The 21,104-nt window shown below is 32.7% G+C and overlaps 1 protein-coding gene across 5 annotated transcripts in view; it reads left to right on the plus strand.

Annotated features, from left to right (window-relative positions):
• Positions 1-21,104, plus strand: part of LOC130894647 (katanin p80 WD40 repeat-containing subunit B1) — a 168,822-nt gene that overhangs the window by 46,454 nt on the left and 101,264 nt on the right. For 3 of the 5 annotated variants that reach the window (XM_057801587.1, XM_057801588.1, XM_057801586.1), the window contains exon 12: positions 1,541-1,660. In XM_057801587.1, coding sequence (XP_057657570.1) covers positions 1,541-1,660 — 120 coding nt within the window. Of the gene's footprint in view, positions 1-1,540; positions 19,712-21,104 lie in introns of those variants that run through there. The other 2 variants (XR_009059358.1, XM_057801585.1) reach the window with 2 other exon arrangements.

Here is a 21,104-nt window from a genome sequence, read left to right on the forward strand (position 1 = left end):
AGCATTGCAGCCTTTTAGGAGTATTTTCATTTCATACGTTTATCATTTTTCTTATATCAACGGAAACTAATGCTGTCGAACTTTTTTTACTTTTACAGTTGTCCGGTTTCTGGTTTCAACGCTCGCTCAAGTTTAAATACACCACTTTTGAATGGGTCAATAATAACTTTCATTTTTTAAAAATATTTTTCTTGTAGCAGCCTACTTGTTAGATTCCACAAGGTTTTGGCCTTAGTTTCTTCAAAGTTTGTACCATTTTTTCCTCATGTTCACTGCCCAATACTTAGAAATCAACGTCAATTTTTCCGCTGCCTAATTTCTATTTAATTGATACTTCCTATCATTTCAAAAGTTCAAAATTTTTTACTGTACCGGGTATTTTTGGTACGTTTTATTCTATAATTTTATTAATATTCTCATCAGTATTAAACCAAATCGTGACATTTTGAAATATTATATGTTTGAATCGTCAAAATCGAAATAATTCAATATGTATCCATGGCAACGTTATGAAGTGAAAAAAAGCCCATGGGATCTGTATTCAGTATAATGCTGTACTGATTGGTTGTCTTTAATTAGATGACTTCGAGATAATATAGAGATCGATCAGTTTTCGATAATTTGTTCAAAACAATCGATTTTTTGAGTAGCTCATTGTTAAAAAAGTTGTCAGTTCGATAATGGTTCCTTCCCATACATGCTGTTGGATAAATCAGTGCATGGTTCGATGCCTCTACGATCAATATTCTTCCAGTTGTCTCTACATTGTTTCAACAGCGGAATATCAGGTCTGCTATTGACCTATGGAGTCTTTGATTTAAGCAAACATTTTGATGACAGACTCCTAAAATCTATCCGAAGAGAACAAAGACAACTAATTCATCAAAGGCAACGTATTTTCTCAATAGTACCATGCAGAAGTTAGCTTAATCACTGGAGAGGAAAAATGGATTCTATGTAATAATCTAAAATACAAAACGAGGTGACTTTCTCCAAATAAACCACCACGAAGTACTGCTATGTTGGGCTTACATTCCAAAAAATTGCTGTGTGTTTGATAGACATACGCGGATTGTTCATTTTGAAGTGCTGAAACCCATTCAAGCTATTAATGCAGATTTTTGTTTGAACAATTGGATCGAGTGAAACAATCTTTAATCGAAAAGGATCTGATGATTGTCAACGGAAAAGTTGCGATCTCTTATACAAACGTCAAGCGCGCCCTGCTGAATCATTTGTTGGTATAAGCTGGAATTTTTTTAACTGGCCTTCTTAAACGACTGGTCATATTACCCTGAGTTACCCTAATCGATAATTTACGATAATTTATTTACAAAAATATAATTATGGTAGCCTTATTAAAATTTTTATTTGTGCCAAAAAAAATTTTTAAATGACATAAAAGTCACAAATAAATGAATTGCGAATAAACAGATAGGTGCGAAAATTTGACATGGTTGTTTTCTACGTAAAAATTTGGATTTTGGTTTTATAAAAAAACTTATATTTAAATAACTTAAGAATATTTGTTTGGTTCTAGGTACCTGACGGTTGGGTGCAACACGCTCAAATTCATCCTTCGACATTTTGGAGATACAATTCGAAGCAACATCAGCGCGCCCGTTGGAAGTTTCGGCGTCGATATAACGCGAGAGGAAAGGTACGAAAAATCTCAAAAGTGTCACGAATTTTTGTTACAGATCCGCGAATTCGTTGTAAAAAAACAAACATTACCCGTTATAGGAACTTATTTCAAAGAAATAAATACGATGATGCAAAATTGTCTGGACTGACACAAAAAACCGTTAAAAAACGTGTTCTCAAAGTTCAAAAATTCGAGTTTGTGAGAGTGTGTGACGTAATTTCATATGACAGATGATATTTATTTACAAATCCAAGAAGAATTGCGAACGTCGTAATTGTAAATATTCGTGACTCGATTGTCGTCGCGTTTGTAGAAACCTTGTTCGTTTGTTAATAACGTGCGACGTAAGCACTCCGTTCTTTTTGCTGACTTAATTGATTCTTTTACAATTCTTTGAAGTATAACCAGTGTGTCCTAAATATACAAAAATCAGTTTAAAGGAAGTTAATGAAGATCTATAGCAAGTAAACAAGGATTTGTTGAAATAGTGTAGTAATTCTGTCTCAGCCTACTTATTAGCTTCCACATGGTTTTGACCGTAGTTTCTTCAAACTCTGTATCATCTTTTTTCCTCATGTTCACGGCTCAATCCTTTAAAATCAACTCCTATCATTGCAAAATGTTTACCATACAAATTTCTTACTGTAAACATTATTTTTTATATGTTTTATTGTATAATTTAAAAACTTAACAAAATTTTAATATAGCATAATCATCCACCATATCGTGCTTTGTGGAGATAAGTTATGATATACTTAATACTGATGAGGATCGTATTAATGCAAGATGATATTTTTTATACAAACTGAACAAATGAAAATAATGACAAGGAGAACAATATGCGGAACTAGTCTTTTCTACGAAACAAACAAATGTGTATTTCCTCCAGATTTTCATCGTCCATGCCAGCACAAACGTTGTGGCCCAACGCTTACAGAGCTGGCAGCCTACCCAATGTTCTGACGATTACAAAAAATTGTTGTTTACATCATTACAATATAATCAAATCACATCTTCATCATTGTTTTTTTGTTTTTCTGGCTGAGCGTTTGTTGGACTTTTGTTTGTTTTTAGCATTCTTTTTGAGGTGAAGATCACTAGGATTGGATGTTTTCCCCGGCATTTTCAAAATTTCCATCTCATTTTTATAAGGAGTTGAGCTTATTATGGCTGTTATCCCTCGGCGGTATCGTTTCCTTTTTTTAGTTCGTTGAATAGAAGGAATGCACAAAATATAACTTGTGACCCAACGCCCACAGAGCTGGCAGCCTACTCAAGGTTTTGACGATTACAAAAAATTGTTGTTTACATCATTACAATATAATCAAATCACATCTTCATCATTGTTTTTTTGTTTTTCTGGCTGAGAGTTTGTTGGCCTTTTGTTTTTTTTAGCATTCTTTTTGAGGTGAAGATCACTAGGATTGGATGTTTTCCCCGGCATTTTCAAATTTTCCATCTCATTTTTATAAGGAGTTGAGTTTATTATGGCTGTTATCCCTCGGCGGTATCGTTTCCTTTTTTTAGTTCGTTGAATAGAAGGAATGCATAAAATATAACTTGTGACCCAACGCCCACAGAGCTGGCAGCCTACTCAAGGTTTTGACGATGACAAAAAATTGTTGTTTACATCATTAAAATTGGCAATGCTAGACGTCGGAGGGTTTCATTCACTTCATACTCCTTACACCTGTTTAGAATAGGGATTGAAAGTTTAACATTTACAAGGTTTCGAACCTAGGAACAATTGTTTGAATATTCAATTTTCCTATATTGTCATTTGAAGTACTATTTTTCATTTAGAAAAATATTAAATAGAAATTTCTATTTATTCCTTTTACGTATACATCACCCATCAAAACATATCAATTACATTGCTTTTTTAGTTTGGATCTAAAGTCACAACTTACTGTTATTAAAGTTAGACCAATTTTTTTTAACTAACATAAACAAGTTGTTCGTATTACTCTTCTTTAGGACATGCTGTATATACAAATACGATCAATGATTGTAAATGGATCAGCTTCGTACTTAATTATTTTTTACTGATGGGATACATTTATGTGACTTGAATGAAGTCTATTAACAAGAAAATTTGATTTGATATTGTATTACTCAATATTTAAACTACAGGGTTGTCTATAAATATATTTATTACATATTAGTTTCAATGCAGAATTTTATTGTATTTTAATACCGTATCCAGATATATTTCTTGGTAAACAAATCTATTGTAATAATATTTTTTTATTATAAGGTGTAGAAACATTTTGGAATAATATGAAAATATCTTTTATCAATTTTTAAAAAAGTTATTGCCGCGATTAGCTTTTTACTAATGATAGAATATAAATTGACAAATCGTCAATAGTAATTTTGACAGTAAGCAGGCGAGCAGAAACGTACAATTCATAATTAAAATTATAAAATAAAATAGTTTCTTCCATTTACCTTATGAATATTTGATAACATCATTGTGGGTGAAAAATATTTTTTTTATTATACTGAAACTGCAAACATACTCTCTGGCAGGAAGATTTCGAAGAAATCGTGTACATACTTCCGACAATTCCGGCCAACAGAAAAGCATTTATGTTTACGATTCGATGTTTTTATTGGTAAACAGTGAAGATGATGAGTCCACGTGGACTGACGGTTTGTTAGATGTTTACCGAATTTTATACGGGGAGTAAACATTATTTTTCATTTATAAATTTGGTATGAGTGCCGTGCGTATTTATGAAATATTGATTGTTCCTCGCAATTGATAATGGAACAACTTTACCACCGAAAAAGCGATGCGCTTAAACCACGTCGCCAAGGGTATAATCGCTTATTCTCGAAATTAACATAACAGAAGATAATTTTTTTACTGTTATACCAAAATTCTGTTGGAGTACCTTCAACATCAAACATTGATTTTGCCATATGCCAAAAAATTTTTTGTTGTTAAATATTTGATATTCAAAGATACATGTTTCTACATTAACTAAGGTAAATTCAAAACTAATATATCGATGTGATTGTGATGTTGAAATTTTGCAGTATTTTGCGAGTATTTTTCATTATACACCAAAAATCAATGTAGATGTTAGACATATAGTAATAAATTCTCGACAACTGAACCAACAATGTATGAAATTGTAATAATAAATTAACATCAGCTATTAGTCCATTGAAATGTCACGTGACATTTGTATGGGGGATCAATAGAAGCTTAACCTAAAGTTTGTGGGGTCGCCACCCTTGTCCTCCGGCCGACACCTTTTTCTCGATATCTCGGAATCTATGCATCTTACAAATATTCGTTGCAAATTTTTTTGCCTACAAATATGTTTATATAACTTTTTGCCCTAAATTTAAAATTATAGAAGTTATAAGCAAAAAAGTGAGAAAATTTTTATAAAAAGTTTCTTTTTTGTTCTATAACTTTTTTCATACATTTTACAAAAAAAAATACCTCGGACCAATCTTGTAGATAATCTTTTGAGAAAACTTTTTCTCTATAATTTTTTTTTAATTTCATTCATTTAAAACGGTGTTACAGCGCTCCTAAGTTGGCCGGGCTCGTCAATGCTCTTGAGAATCCGTTAAAACGAAATTTTCAACTTATTTTTCATTTTTTTTATTGTAAATATGTTCTTTTTTATTAAATTCGTACAACTTCAATTATTCATTGCTAACTCTTTTCCCCGCCATCTATGAGATAGAGTCTGTAGGCGCGTTTTTTAACGTGGTATCTCCAGCAGGCCTACTCCATGAACATCTTGCTTATAAGGTAATCCTCGACATTATAATATCATCATCATCATCATTAATCACTTATTAGCTAGCTACTCTAATTTACTTTTCTTCGATGGTCCGGGCTGTGGCTAAGAATCTAAATAAACGTAAAATGTAAAATTTTGAGGAATTAAAGTAGTTAAAATTGGACACATAGCTGGAAGTTCATCTTCGAATTCATTCTCTCCCATTAACTTTGACATTTCCATGACGTTACTGCATGTTTTGCAAAAACAATGGAGGCATACTGTAGAGCATTTCAGGCCTGCTTTTCTGCAGCCACACATGCTTCCACAGTTTTTTTCGCATCTGCAGAAAATCAATTTCATGAGATCGGGGGGTGCTGGAGTCTTGGAAGCTTGTATTGGCATCTAAATGTTTGCATGCTTTTCCATCCACAATCTTCAGGATTTTGATATGTTCCTAGTTGCAGGCAGCGATGATAAATTAAATGAATTTTTAGTCACAGCCTGGACCATCGAAGTAAAGTAGATTAGAGTAGCTAGCTAATAAGTTGTTGAAAATGTTATGATGTCGAGGATTATCTTATAGGCGAGATGTCCGTGTAGGCCTACTGGGTATACAACGTTAAAAAAACACGCCTACAGACTACCTCATAGGTGGCGGGGAAAACAATTAGCAATTGAATAAATGAAGCTGTACGAATTTAACAAAAATTTACAATAAAAAAAATCAAAAATATGTTTTGACATTTCGTTTTGACCGGATTCTCATGAGCATTGACGAACCAGGTCAACTTTGGAGCGCTGTGACAGCGTTTTAAATGAATGATATTGAAAAAAATTACAGAGAAAAAATTTTTCTCAAAAGATCATCTGCAAGATTGGTTTGAGGTAATTTTTTCGAAAAATGTATAAAAAAAAGTTTTTATTAGTATTTTTACACTTTTTTGCTTATAACTTCTTTAATTTTAAATTTAGGGCAAACAATTATATGAACATATTTGTACGCATAACAATTTGCAACAAATTATGTCTTCACGAATTTTTTGTAAGACGCATAGTTTTCGAGATATTACGAAAAAAGTGATATCATCATTTTTTCCAAGATGGCGGCCGGGGGACAAGGGTAGTAAACCCACAAACTTGAGGTTATGCTTCTATTGACCTCCCACACATGTCCCAAAAATAAAATTGCAACCTCCTATAAAAAATGCATTAATCGGTTCCTTAATTGTAACTTTTCAATGGACTATGTATATATATATATAGGCTTGAATAGTAGCTTTTTTAATTTCTTTTGAAATAAACCTTCACAAAATAACAATTTCTTTAAAATGAGTCGAGTCATAGGTAAAAGTAATAGTACAGTAAAATAATGACAACTTATAAAAACTTGTTTAAATTGATAAATTTTTTCTAGGGGTCTAAAAATTTATTACTTGATATTCTTCTCTAAACTTCAGTAATCTTTTGATGACATAAAAAACTTAGAGCATCTATTTCGCCTAGAAAGTATCTTCCAAATTTAAAACAGGAACTGAGTATTAAAAACAGGAATTTTTCATATAAAAAAGGAAATCTACTTTCCTAACTTGGACCAATGTTTATCTAAGTAATAATATGTAAATAATTTGAATAAATCCCACTAAAGAGTTAATCTATTTGATTTTAGATCAAACTAACTTTTTGGTTTTCTAATTTTATCGTTTTTTCATGAAATTTGGTGGAAATATTCAGTCAAAATATAAGCTTTTTTAAAAAGTCGGTAAGATTTTTATTCGTTGAAATCTCTGCTTTCTGATGGTGTAATAAGATATTACCACCACCATAGCAAAAAAACGAAAAAAGTTGCATCAGAATTTTTTTTCAATTATTTGTGCAATTTTCAGTTAATCATTATTTCATTAATCACCTTTTTTTCGTCACCTCTTGAATATCGTTTCTCCAGTTTTCAGCGATTACATTTTTTACTTCCGTCTTTATCAAATCGATTACCATACTACTGTTCAAAGTAGGAATATTATTGTCGACACATATATTAGACTTTAATTCATGCCATATCAACTGGATCGTGACTGCTTTCTTTGCAATTTGCAATTATAACGTTTCCCTGCTTCTAAGAATTGTTGACCATTTATAACTTTTGTGGAAATTTGTGTCGCGTTCGCATAAAAATTCCTTTATTTCACTTTTTCCATCTTCGAAAACTACCGTGGTTGTATCGCGTGGTGATCCAGGGTGAGATCCGAAATATATTTGGCTGCTTAAAACAGACATTATGGTATCCATCCTTGCTCTAACCTTCCATGTAGAATAGTTATTATTTTATCTTCATTAGATAGAGCTTTCATGTAAAATTCTTTTGAACCATCCTTGACTGGGTGTATCATGGGTGTCGTACCAAGTCTCATTTAGGTAGATTATCATTCTGTTTTCCAATCTAGTTGTATTTATTTTTCGAGATATTTTACTGCGTTTTTGCAACTGCTGTGACTATTACAACTTGCCTTTAAATTTTAAATAAAATCTCAACCGACTTAGAGTACACCACAAAGTTATGGTGGAACAATTAATCTCGCTATCAGTTTCCTTAGACAGTCTGCGTGAAATTAACAATAACGTTGTAGAAGAAGAGCCGGTGACCAATTTTAGGTGGTCACTTCAAAAGTCACGAAACTTTATACAGTAAATCCTCTATATCTACTGAAAATGAAAAGCCGCTTCTGGGAAATTTAGGAAATTACTTTCGACAGTATTTTGTCTTCATGGAATTTTTGCCACAGAAGTTACACATCTCTCCTAATTGTTGACATAACGCTATGAAAATTCCATCACTAACAGTCTGTCAAAGCAAAAAACGTGTCTGTGCGATTGCAAGTAAGACAGTAATATGGAAACCTGCGGGTTAGAGTGAGTCCGCTTATTGGGCGTCTGTGGACTTTATTAGACGTAGATTTAAAATTATACATAATGATTTTTCTTAATCTTGTCGAAACATCACTTTTGAAAGATTTTTCCTTACCTTTGACGCAGATATTCTCTAGGTCATTATCAAGCATTCTTCTTCAAGTATCATACACTTTGCAGTGTGTAGGTATTCTCTTGTACAAAACTTCTAATCTATTATCTGAAGATACCCCTTTTCTGCACTCTGAATGCCACAGTAGTCTCTTATATTCCGTAGCCAGGAATGTTGTTTACTCTTTGGTCCTCTCCTTTCGTCGATCTTTCCCGTCAGTATGAGCTTGAGAGTAGAATATCTTGGCCCTCGCAGGATGTATCCCAAATATGATACTTTTCGTTGTTTAATTACCGCGATCAATTCTCGTTCCACGCCCGCTTTCGTCAGTACTTTTTCATTCGTCATGTGCTCGGTCCATGAGATCCGCAGAAGTTTGCGTAACAGCCACATTTCCATTGCTTCTATACAAAAGGATTCTCGGCGGATTAGGAAGTTATTAAACTTTGTAAAAGCTGTTTTTGCAATTGCCATCCGAGTTTTAACTTCCTCGTCGCAATCCCATTTCATTCATTTAACATACATCCAAGGTATTTAAATTTATTGACTCTATGTTATTTCCATTGACAAGTAATTGAGCTTCGCCGTGTTGTTGTCTGCTTATGACCATTAGTTTGGTTTTATGCGCGTGTATTGTGAGTCCGTATTTGGTTCCAATTTCGTTGATAGAATTGACTAGCTCTTATAAATCTTCTACGTTTGCGGCTTATATCGCAGTATCGTCGGCATACCTAATATTATTTATGAGAGTTCTTTTTACCTTAACCATTAACTATAGTGGTGAAAAATTCTTACGTTTCTATGGTCGTGGGCCCAATTGACCCATGTATTTTAAAATGGCCACAAAATCAAATGATACATATTTTATCAAAATCAACAATAGGAACTTCAATTTCTCACTTTAATGGCACTTACAAAATCTGTCGTTTTTTCTTACCATCAGAATAAGTTGGCTTACAAAAATCTAAATAAAAACAAAAAAAATACGTTTCACATTTTGTCTATTTTTCTCGTTATTAAATAAAGTATCCTTTTTCATAAAACAAACAAAAAAATATTTTTTTGGAAAATCTGACACCTACTCAATTACTTGCATGAAGTACAGACGATATTTGCGCAAGTCATGCATATGGGCTGCGTGTACTTAGTGCATAAGTGCACGGTCTTAGCTCTTTTCCCAGTCAAACAGAATGAGCATCGCTTTCTTTTCTTTCTATCTAATTTTATGGTCTCTCCAAAGGTCCCGCTTGTGTAAACTCAATTTTTAGAGCTTCTGCAATGCTCATTCGCAGTTGTGTGGACAGTCTTTGATTGTAGCATCGCAATTTCATATAAGGTTCACATAAAGACTGAGCAAGGCCTTTCAAGATCATCATACGTGTCATTTTAGGTTTTCTTTCATGACTCTGTTGAAGTAAGTAAGCCTTCAAAGCACTCATATCCAATAGTCTATACAGATCCGGCAACGACGTGTTCTGCGGCAGCTTGAGTATAATGCGCACATTTAGTCAACAGAATCGACACCGCTTTTTGTGGTATTATAGAGCAGTATAATTTCAGGTTTGTTTGAGGACTCATCAATATTATTATCATGATGTATTGAAGACACCAGTATCACACTCTTATTTTTTTTGGTACGTAACTGACAATTGTTGCATCTTTTGTAAATCCGAATCATGAAGATCTAATTGGACGATCTTTGTAAGGCAGAAATTCTTTGGGTATTTCTTTTTTGTTTTTCTTTATCGTTCCTACAACCGTGGTGCCTTTAGTTAGCATAATATAGACAAGTTCCATAGAGTTGTACCAATTATCAGTCGTTATATTACGATTGGTGTTCAAAATTGGCTGGCAAAGTCGTAGACATGCTTGAACTGGTATCGTCAGTTTTTTCTCTTCCTGTGTCAAAGTATTTTTCCATAGTACAAGTAAGTATTTAGAACATAATGCAAGACACTTCATTTTCAAACGTATTCATTTGGTTTGCTGGGAATATACATCTTGACGCTGCAACGTCTGCGGAAGCCTACTAACATCTCATCGATTGTTGCATGAAATCCAATTGAGTTATTTGTTTGAGAATTCTTATTGTGCAAAGTTTTTATTTCTGTAGTAATGCGTCCTGGGTCCATTTTTTTGTTTTGTGTTCTTCTCTGTCTCCAGGATTATCAAAGCGAAGACATTTCAAAAGTATGTAAAATCGCAGAGAAGATGTGTTAAGCCGAAAAACGATACAATGGTTTCGTGGTTGGATTTGAGGACGCAGAATATATCAAAAGACCTAAGAAACAATCAATTTCTTTTTTTGAACATTCTCTCATTTCAGTACGATCAGGAGATTTGTATTTCATCTTTATACTTTCTAATTTTTTATTTGTCCAAAACAGTTTTTTATGTAATTTTGTCAAATATTAAATGAAATGCTTCACGTGGACGATATGGCTCATCAGGTCGTGAAGGTGATGACTTATGCCAATTTTTTCCGTAATAATACTCGGAGGAATTCGGACGTGTACTCACCTCATCAGAGCTTTCTTCACTAGATATTTCAGAGCTTGTGTCATGTTGACTATCTATAACAAAGTCCTCGTCATTATCTGAGAAATCGTTGTCAAACTGTGTTCTAGGATCACAAGCAAGCAAGGAATTTCGATCAATTTTTTCGAAATTTCTGTCTAACTCTTAATTCCTCCATTGATCTACTTTATGTCTTCCTCATTTACAGATAGAATCTTGCGATTTGCCATCGTGATGAACTAAAACAATTAAAAAATAAAAAAATACAAAAAATAAAAAAAGTTACTTATCTGGGTCCAACGGACCCGCGTAAAAGCTAATACGCACCTTTGCAGTGGAGAGCGAAACGCGTCCGTTTCACGGCATGCGATCCGGCTTACTGGATGAAGGTACTGAGAAGCGGAAACGAATGTGTTGTTAGGCGCGGCGTATACTGGACTTTGAAAATTCATCCTGGGTCTATTGGAACCATAACGATATTTAAGGGTTAATGTCTTTTAGATGGTCTTGAGAATCAGAAGGTATTCCGTAGTTAGAGAGCCGCTAATTCACAGTTTCACTGTTTGCTCTGCATCAGCTTTTGTCTTTACTATCGATATCAACATCCTTTAGGATGTCAATCAGTAAGTCTTGCCGAATGGAGTCAATCTTTTCTTTGATCATTTTTGAATTGAATTAAATGTTACCTCTTGGTATGTTATGATCGTGTTCAATCATGCTCAAATAAGTTCTTCAAATAATTCCAACAGATACTGTACAATTACTATATTCTTGGAACAAAATCAAAATCTAGATGTTAATACAGTGATCCTAAATGCATTTGTTTGATTACTACAATTTTGATTTTAAAATTCTATGATATTTTTTAATAGTTTTTTTATCATTTCGTGTATTGGTTTTCTCAAAGGATCTCGAAAACGGTAAGAGACAGAAATTCTGACAGAGCAGCACTTTTCAGAAATCAATGAATCACATCAGGTTAGATTTTCTTTTTGATATATTTACTTCTGTATTAACCTTTTTATTATTTCCATAGTCATATTATCAACATATTCATCTAACACTTCGGATTCTTCAATTCAGGACCATAAAATAATCTCATCGATGTTACCGTTTTCGACATTCCAATGTAGGTTCCCAATTTGGGATACCCGGTGTGTTTCTACTATTGAAAATACAGGGTTATTCTATATGATGGACCCATTTTTAAAAATTCGTATTTATTAAATTACAAATGCTACATGAATAATTTTTATACCAATGAAAAGTGGAAGTTTCAAAGTTTCTTTTTAACGTATTAAAAGTGGTCAATGTGGCCTCCAACTGCTGCACGCCAAACTCATCCCACACACCAGTAAGTGTATCTGGTGTTACTGAGTGCACGGCAGCAGTGATACGGTTCCGCAGATCGTTCAGAGTTGTTGGTAGAAGGTGGACGAAAACAGCTTCCTTAACATAATCTCATAAGAAATAGTCACATGTGGTGAGATCCGGAGATCTCGGTATCCAGGAGTGTAGAGGCAGTACTTCATTTCCCCAATCCAACGCTGAGGACGGGATTCATTAAAAAAGCCTCGTACATCAAGGAGTTAATAGAGTGGAGCTCCATCCTGTTGAAAAATGAAGTCCAGTTCTTTCCGCATAAAAATGGTACAAAAATCTTTGTACGTGATAAGGCACAGAACACGTTTAGTTTTGGTGTTGCAATGTTGTATGTAGATTTTGCAAACCCCATTGTGTCTGTTGACATTTCCACCGAGGTGGAAAGTTGCTTCGTCGCTAAAAATGATTCGCTGTACAAATGTGTCATCCTCCATAATTTCTAGCACATTCGAGACGCTTGTTTTTGTCATTAAGCTTGAGAGCCTGCACGAGTTCTAAACAGTAGGGCTTGTACAGCAAACGCCGTCTCAGAACTCTCCGTACAGTTGGTTGGGATATTCCAAGTATTCTACTAGCTTTATTGGTAGACTTGGTAGGCTGCGAAGAAAACTTCGTCTTCTATCCGTCTGACATCATCTTCTAATACACGCGGTCGGTCTGTGCTTTTTCTTTTACACACACTGCCAGTCTCTTTCAATTACGAAATGCCTGCTACAATTTGCGACTCACTTTATAACATAAAACACTTTGTACTCCATAGTCGCCATCTCACTCACAACTGGCAGTGACAGAAAATGGCGCCATTTCATAGCATTTGTACTTTAATGAATACGAATTTTTAAAAATGGGTCCATCATTTCGAATAACCCTGTATTGTGAAAGACTAATATAATAATCGAGTTCTTAGTTTGATATTATTTATAAAAATACATTACATGTAATAGGCTAAAAGATTGAATATAGGACCTAAATAAGAGGTTTGTAAATACCATTGAAAGACCAAATAATTATTTTTTGTTTTATTATCAAATTTTGATGGTATTTCTGTTCAAATACGTAGTTCTAATGTAAACAAATGTGAGGGTATTAAAATATTTTTCGACAACAACTTTGTACACAATGATTAATATTAGGGAATAAATTTGGTGGGATGGAATAATTTTATATAAGTAGTTTCTTCATAAGAAGAACGGGAATCTGTGTTCAAAACCCGTAGTCTTAAAACTATTATTCTCAACTCGTGTTGGAGCAGTTAAACTTCTCTTATCATGAAGAAACTTCTTATATTCACAAGCTAAACGTAGAGTTTACTACTGATGTAATAATGTGATATGCTCTGCATTCGATACTCCTTTCGATGAACGACTCACATTATCAGAATTACCAAAAGAATTATTACAAATATTTGCATGGAAACAAAATTTTAATCGGGGTAAACCTCAAACAGACATGTCCCGATGAGTCGGAGCACCTCAAATGTGAAGACTCTTTGGTTATCATAATGTTTTAAATACCAATCCCGAAGAAAATTTATTTTCCTCAATTTCTTTCTGTCGAATCGGAAACTTGTGTAAAAAATGGAGTATTATAAATTACAAATTTTATACTAGTTATTCTACAACATTATTTTTTTCAAATTTTGTGTAAATACATTTATATGCCATTCATATTATTTCATAATTTCAAATAGTAATGTATCTAAAAGACTCTAAATCCGTCCAATATTATATAATAATGCAATGTTAACATAGTACTTTTTATAATAATATTGATGCTAATATTTAATGTGAACATATAGGCTAAGTTGTTGAGCGTTTTTGTTTGACAAAAGAAATACAACACTCCAATTGAGCGATTATATACGGCGATAAAACAAGAATTTGAACCCCTCAAAAAATCAGAGACCAACACGTCAAATTTTAGATGAGGAAATGACAAATTTTCATACCTAAAACATACAAGTCATTTGAAATCATCTACACAACTTGTATTTTTCAATTTATGAAACAATTTATGTTGGATTCAATCAATTTTTTTGTAAAATATTAGTAAGAACAAAAACAATTAAAAAAGTCGTCGCACACTCAGCGCGGGACATATAGCGCAACTTTTTTTTGGAAAAATTTTTATTAATTTAATTAATATTTTCACAATAACGCCCAAAATTTCTTTGATTTCGACACATCTACAACTATACAGAAATTAAATGCAAAAACCCGAAATCGCTACATGCTTCCTCATCAAATTAAATGAGAGACAGAGAGATGCACTAAATCGAATTATGTCAGTCTTTTGAGCCTAGGTATGGTAAATTGCAGAATTCTTCTCAGAATAATAAGATCTTTCAAGCTGAAATGTCTTTGTCGATCTTCGCAACTTATCAAATGTATTTGCCATTTTTAATTCCGAAGGTAGCTGATTGAATAATTTTTTAGTGCTGAAGATGATGGAATTTTCTACCACATTAGAAATGGGTAAAGTTTAGTAAATGTCCAAATTCTTTCTTCTTATAGAGCGGATCTCTAAATTGAGTTGTGGAAATGTTTGCGAATCAAATAAACAGATTCTAAAATGAAAAGGGAGAGTTAGAATTTTTTGTTTCTTGAAATAGAATTCACTATGCGTTCTACTACTCAAACCTTTAATAAAACAAATAGCTCTTTTTTGAAGATAGATCCGAAGATGTGCAAACCACAAGACCCCCAGAAAGGTAAACCATACCGAAGATGCGATTCGAACAAGTGGTAAGTTGTTAAAGTAGCACGAAAATCGAGCTGTTCAGACACAGATTTAATCGCAAAACAAGCGGAGGATAATTTTTTTGGAAGTTTTATACATGCACAGACTATTGAAGGGCCCCGTCAATATGTAGAACTAGAAACTTAATCGAATTTAAAGATCGCATCAAGTCATTGTTGAGTTTTAGAGCTGGTTAAGGTCCTTTATAGGATAAGACTAAAATTTTCTCAGTATTGAAACAGTGACCGTTCGCCTCAGACCAGGACTTAATAGTAATGAGATCTTTGCCTATGGTAGAATGTGAAGCTTGTATATCTGGACCACTCCAGGTTCCAGTGGTGTCATCTGCGAATATAATGAATTTACCATTAATTATGTCTGTGACATCTTGAATTAATACCAAAAATGACCTCCGCTGAAACCAAAGAAAACCACAACATATTTTCAAAGGCTCTTCTCACATTTTCATATACATCTGGTGTCAGTGGTCAGCATTCGGCCACAATTGTCTACCGCAACTCTGCAAGATCTGCAGGCGAAATGGCGTATTATTATTTCACCTAACCATTAAAAAATCTAAAGATCTCGTCGACCACTTGTGCCTCTTTAGCCAATTCATATCTCTGAAAACGTTGGTTCAATAACTGTCTTACTTTTTCTGTTAGATTTTTTGTTAGTTCTCAATATATGTATCATAGACCAGGGTCGATAATTTTTGAAACCCAAAAAAAATATAATGGTAGGATGGAAAATAATTTATGGGCGATCTGAGGTCGGGAAGGGAAAGGGGGTGTGTTTTTGAGGGTAAAAACCAGTTTGTCTCGATTTCTAGAAAAACTACATCTGCTATGAATAAAAAAATAGCGACAACTTTTGTATTTACACTTTTCTTACATAACCTCAAAATTTATGTGAAAAATTAATAATTTTTGCCTTTCACAAAAAACATTTTTTTCCACGAAATTTTGTGAAAAGTTACCTTTTATGTCCTAGATATATTGTAATTTATTTGATTTGAAATATTTATTTTTTCACGTTATTTTGACATAAAATCGAAAAAGCACCCTAATTTTCGAACGAAAATTTTCCCATCAAAATATCAGCTTTTTTTAAAAAGTTGGTGAGATTTTTGTTCGTTGATATCTCGAATTCCTAATTGTGTAAAAAAAATAATGCTAGATAAATTTTCTCAGGAAAGGCAAAAAATAAGACGAAAATTTGATATCATTACATACAATTTTTAGTTATCTATCAAATTTTTCCACTCTAATTACACCAATAATGTGAGATTCCATGTTACATTGAAGAATATAAGTAATTAGAGTCTAAAATTTTAAAAAATATTTAAAAATTGTACATAATGATTAAAAAACAAAAAACATAAAAAAATATTTCAAATCAAATCAATTGGTATATACGGGACATAAAAACGTAACTTTTCACAAAATTTCGAAAAAAAAAATATTGTTTGTAATAGATAAAAATTAAAAACTTTATTTTTTTAATTTTTCACAAATTGCTATTTGTTTTTTCTCCACAGCAATTGTAGCTTTGCAAGAAATCGAAATAAACCGTTTTTTACAATTAGAAACTCACACCCTTTCCTTTTTCATCATATTCTCCTTCTTTTGCAATGGGTTTCATTCTACTATTATTTATAATAGTATATAATAGTAGTTATCAACTCAGGTCTATTTACACAATCGAAAAATTGGTTTATTCCTTAATCTTTTTGTACAGCATTTTTAAATCCCTTCAACTTAGCCTAACGATTATCGAATGCTTAAATGATAACTACATATAAAGTTATTATTATTATTAATTAATTTACTTTGTTATAAACTAAATCCACCCGGAAACTCGGAAACAAATATTTATTTAGATAAAATGTACAAATACATTCAGGTTTTCTATGGACACTGAAAAACTTAATTTTCCCAAAATCTTATTACCTTCATATAACATTTTATGATTTATTCGCTTCATCGAGTCTTCATAGATATTATTGACCATCATAATCATACGGACTCGATTTAGTTGACCGATAGTTTGATTAATACCGGAAATATTTTTTTGATACTAATTTGTTATAACGTTATTTAAACTATATTGATGAGTTATATTGGAAATGTTGGTTTTTGTATAAAATTCTCAATAACTTTTACGCCCGTGTTTCCAAGTTTCCAAATAAAGTTTATCGGCGTTTTTTTTATATTTCAAAAATTAAATACCATTACAAGAAAGTCGATTTTTAAAAATTTCGTAGTATTAGAACCTTAAAATAATTAAACGATGGTAAATATATCTTACGTATAAAGATCAATTATGAAAAGATGAACTTCAAAATTATTGAGTTCGTTTTTACAATCTTGGTAATACCTATTTGGTTAATTGATCGAAGCAGTTGTATTGTATACGGACTCAATTTAGTTGACCAGTGGTTACTGCCTTATACTATTTACGCAGGTTATCCATACAATATATTCGTATTCTTCCAGGTCATTTTTTATCAACCTTCACCTGAAGAATAATTTATATTATCCGATATTTAGTTTGTTTCTCATATGTTCTAGAATTCCCATTGCGACTTTGTCAAGAAATGCAATCAGCATTTATTTGCAAAGTGATTCGATTTACCTTATACATATCCAATTCCTTTGCTGAGCGGCTAATTCTTCTTACTTTGCAGAGAATATGAAGCATCTTCTCAATAATCTATAGAGGTAAACTTCTAAACCTTCTCGATGTCCTTCCAATTTACTTCTAGAATTCCTAGTGCTATTTGAATAGGTGTCTTTTATCAAGCTTAAAACCAAGTTCTAGGCTCATCTAAGTTATTTGCTGGATTAAGACCGGAAATATTTTTTTGATGCCAATTTGTAAATTCCGTTATTTAAACTATATTAATGAGTTATATCAAAATTTAGAAAGTTGGAAATGTTGATTTCCTTTTTTATACAGTTCACCATAACTTTTAAGTCCGTTTTTCAAAGTTTTTAAATGAAGGAAAATCGTTATTTGCACCTTATAGATCAAATTCTCTCAGTGGTCAACATGGGTAAATCCTGTGGATTGAGAACTGTGAACCATCGTAGGGATCAAAGTTAGGCAGAAAGATTATAAAAAGGCTAATCCTTTTGGAGGAGCTTCTCACGCTAAAAGAATTTTTCTCGAAAAAGTAGGAATAGAAGCTAAACAACCAATATCTGCCATCCGTAAATGCGTTAGGGTCCAAATAATTAAAAATGGTAAGAAGATCACTGCCTTCGTACCAAGAGATGGTTGTCTCTAAATCACATCGAAGAAAACGATGAAGAACTATAAAATTATTGAATTTATTTTCATAATTTTGGCAATACCGATTTAGTTTATTGATCGGAACCACAGTTATGTTTTTTTTTTATTTACCTGGTACTCCTTGGATTTTGGTATTGGAAATAATCGTTTCACCTAATTCTTCTTCAACTTAGAGTAACCTTTTCCTTTGTCACATGATTTTTATTTCCGTTCCTCCATCAATTGCAGTACCTATTTCATCAAGCCTTAAAATTTTATATCTTTCGTTGCAAATTTCTTACAGAGATAGTTTTTTTAAATTTTCCTCAGCTTGATTTTGAAAATACCTACAACTAAATTATTTGGACAATATGGATTTGAGCTGCTTCGGTTCGAGTATAGTTGAGGTGTGGTACTATTCATTGGTGACAACTAGATTTTTTGACATACTTATATTTTGGCGATATGCTGTAAACTATATTATCAAAGTTTCTTTCAAATCGTAGTTTCTATGCCACTTTTATCTTCTCTTGGAGAATTTGCCTGCATGATTTAAATGTGTATTTAGCATGCTGTTTTATGTCTAAAATTAGTAGTTTTTTTATTCTTGAACCTTAAATAATACTTATTGTCCAAGAGTATGCTCTGTTGAAACTTTTAATGTATATTTGCCTTGGTTAATGCTAATGCATTTTTCCAATCCCTTCCGGCCATAGATCTCCAGTTATCTCTTGGATTGACTAAAAATTGATGACTTCATCATCTTACCAAAATCTTCGACCACTAATCTGGGAAATATTTGTGAGTTTCACTATGGTGTTTAATTTTGCCACAATTCCACTACGAAAACGCATATATATTAAAAAATTGATTGATTTTTAATTTTGCCACAATTCATGTACGAAAACCCTCATAGACAAATTTGTCGCTGCTGCAGTTTTGTCATTCGTATATAAACAAGGTGTTGATTTTTAACATTATTTATTATTTGCTTAATTTGAAATGAAATCTAGATTGATTCAAATTTAAATACCCGAAATACTACGAATATTTCAAAAATACACTTTCATATTTTATTTAAAACTATTGTTTTGGGTATGATGTGCAGCCATCCACACTACCTAATAATACTAGAATTAGTTGCAATATGATTTTTAGTTTTCAAAACTAAGGTTCAGGGCTTTTTAACCTATTTTTTTTCTTGCCTAAGTTTATCAAAACATATACACAAAACCAATTTGTGCCATTTGTGATTTTAACATTTTAATTTTGTTTTTTTGACATCTTAGAACTCTCTGTATGTCTGATTTTCAAGTATGTATTATAATGTGTAAAATACTAGTATTTGTATTAAATTGATTATACATAATAAAATAACAAAAGAAATGTATCTTTGTTTTTGTTGAAACCCTTGATGATATTTATACCTAACACACCAGCACACCAAAGCTACCGTTTTTGCTAATGCTGTTTCACTGCTGCTTCGTTTTTTTATGATTGCAAATTTAAGTGAACAACGTGCCGCTGTGAAATTTTGTTTTCTATTCGGTAAAAACGCTGCTGAAACTGTTTTAATGTTGAAAACTGCTTACAAAGATGCTATGGGGAAAACTCAAGTGAATGAGTGGTTTTCGCGATTTAAAAATGACATGTCGATTGATGACAAACCTCGCTCTGGACGTCCATCAACTGCCCGAATCGATGAAAATTTTGCAAGAATTCGAAAGCTTGTGGGCACCGACCGACAACAGACAATTGATCAACTGTCTGAAACCAGTGGAATCTCTTGGAGCTCGGTTCAGCAAACAGGTGACTGGTTCTTCCACCATGGCAACGAACTTGCACACTCAGCCATCACCGTTAGCCAGTTTTTGGCTAAAAATAACATGGTTTCGCTGCCCCACGCATGAAAAGAGGCAAGAAAGGACGACGATTTGAAAACATCGAAAACATCAAGAAAAGAACGAGACAGGAGCTTGCAGCCATCTCTAAAGATGATTTCGAACAGTGGAAGCACCGCTGCGACAAATGTATTACTTGTAATGGAGAGTATTTTGAAGGGTATAAGTTTGTTTTGTAAATATATAGCATTTAAAAAATAATTCCGGTTATTTTTGGGTACCTCCTCGTATATCTTCCAGTTCATTTGTAATTATGTATTGAATCCTCTGACTGATGTCTTTAATGGGGTTTGGTAGATTAGGCACTAAAAGCTGTAGTTCTTTCTAAAGCTCATGAGATTCTAAGTCTTTGCTTTCTTTATCTTGAAGTACTAGAACTAAATCACTAGTGCTTCAAAAGCTCGATATTTGGCATAGATTTCAAATTATTCATGTCTCACAAGAATCCAAAATTGTTGTAATATTCAGTCTTGTATCACGGCGTCAACCATTATAATAATAAAATAAATTTTGAATCTACTTTCACTGGAATCGATAGACTCATCTACAACTTTATAATTGAACCTTTACCTTTTTTGTGAAGCCTTTTCTCTTTAAAAGTCATTGTAATCTCATATCTGCTACTTTCTATGATTTGTAGCTATTTGCAGTTCATTCATTAGGCCTATTTCCCGAAATTTGTGCATCACACAAATTATCCGTAGCAATTTCTAAATATTGACTTTTTACCAGATACTACTCTTGTTTAATATTTTTTCGTATCATACGTGTACTTCGAAATTAATTCATCAATCCCAAAAAGTATCTGCATCTTCAGCTTGGTTTTACAAATTAATTATACAATCGATAAGATCATCAAACTGAATTAATACAGCTTT

Source organism: Diorhabda carinulata, chromosome 5 (assembly GCF_026250575.1).
Source record: "Diorhabda carinulata isolate Delta chromosome 5, icDioCari1.1, whole genome shotgun sequence".
Classification (NCBI taxonomy): Eukaryota; Metazoa; Arthropoda; class Insecta; order Coleoptera; family Chrysomelidae; genus Diorhabda; species Diorhabda carinulata.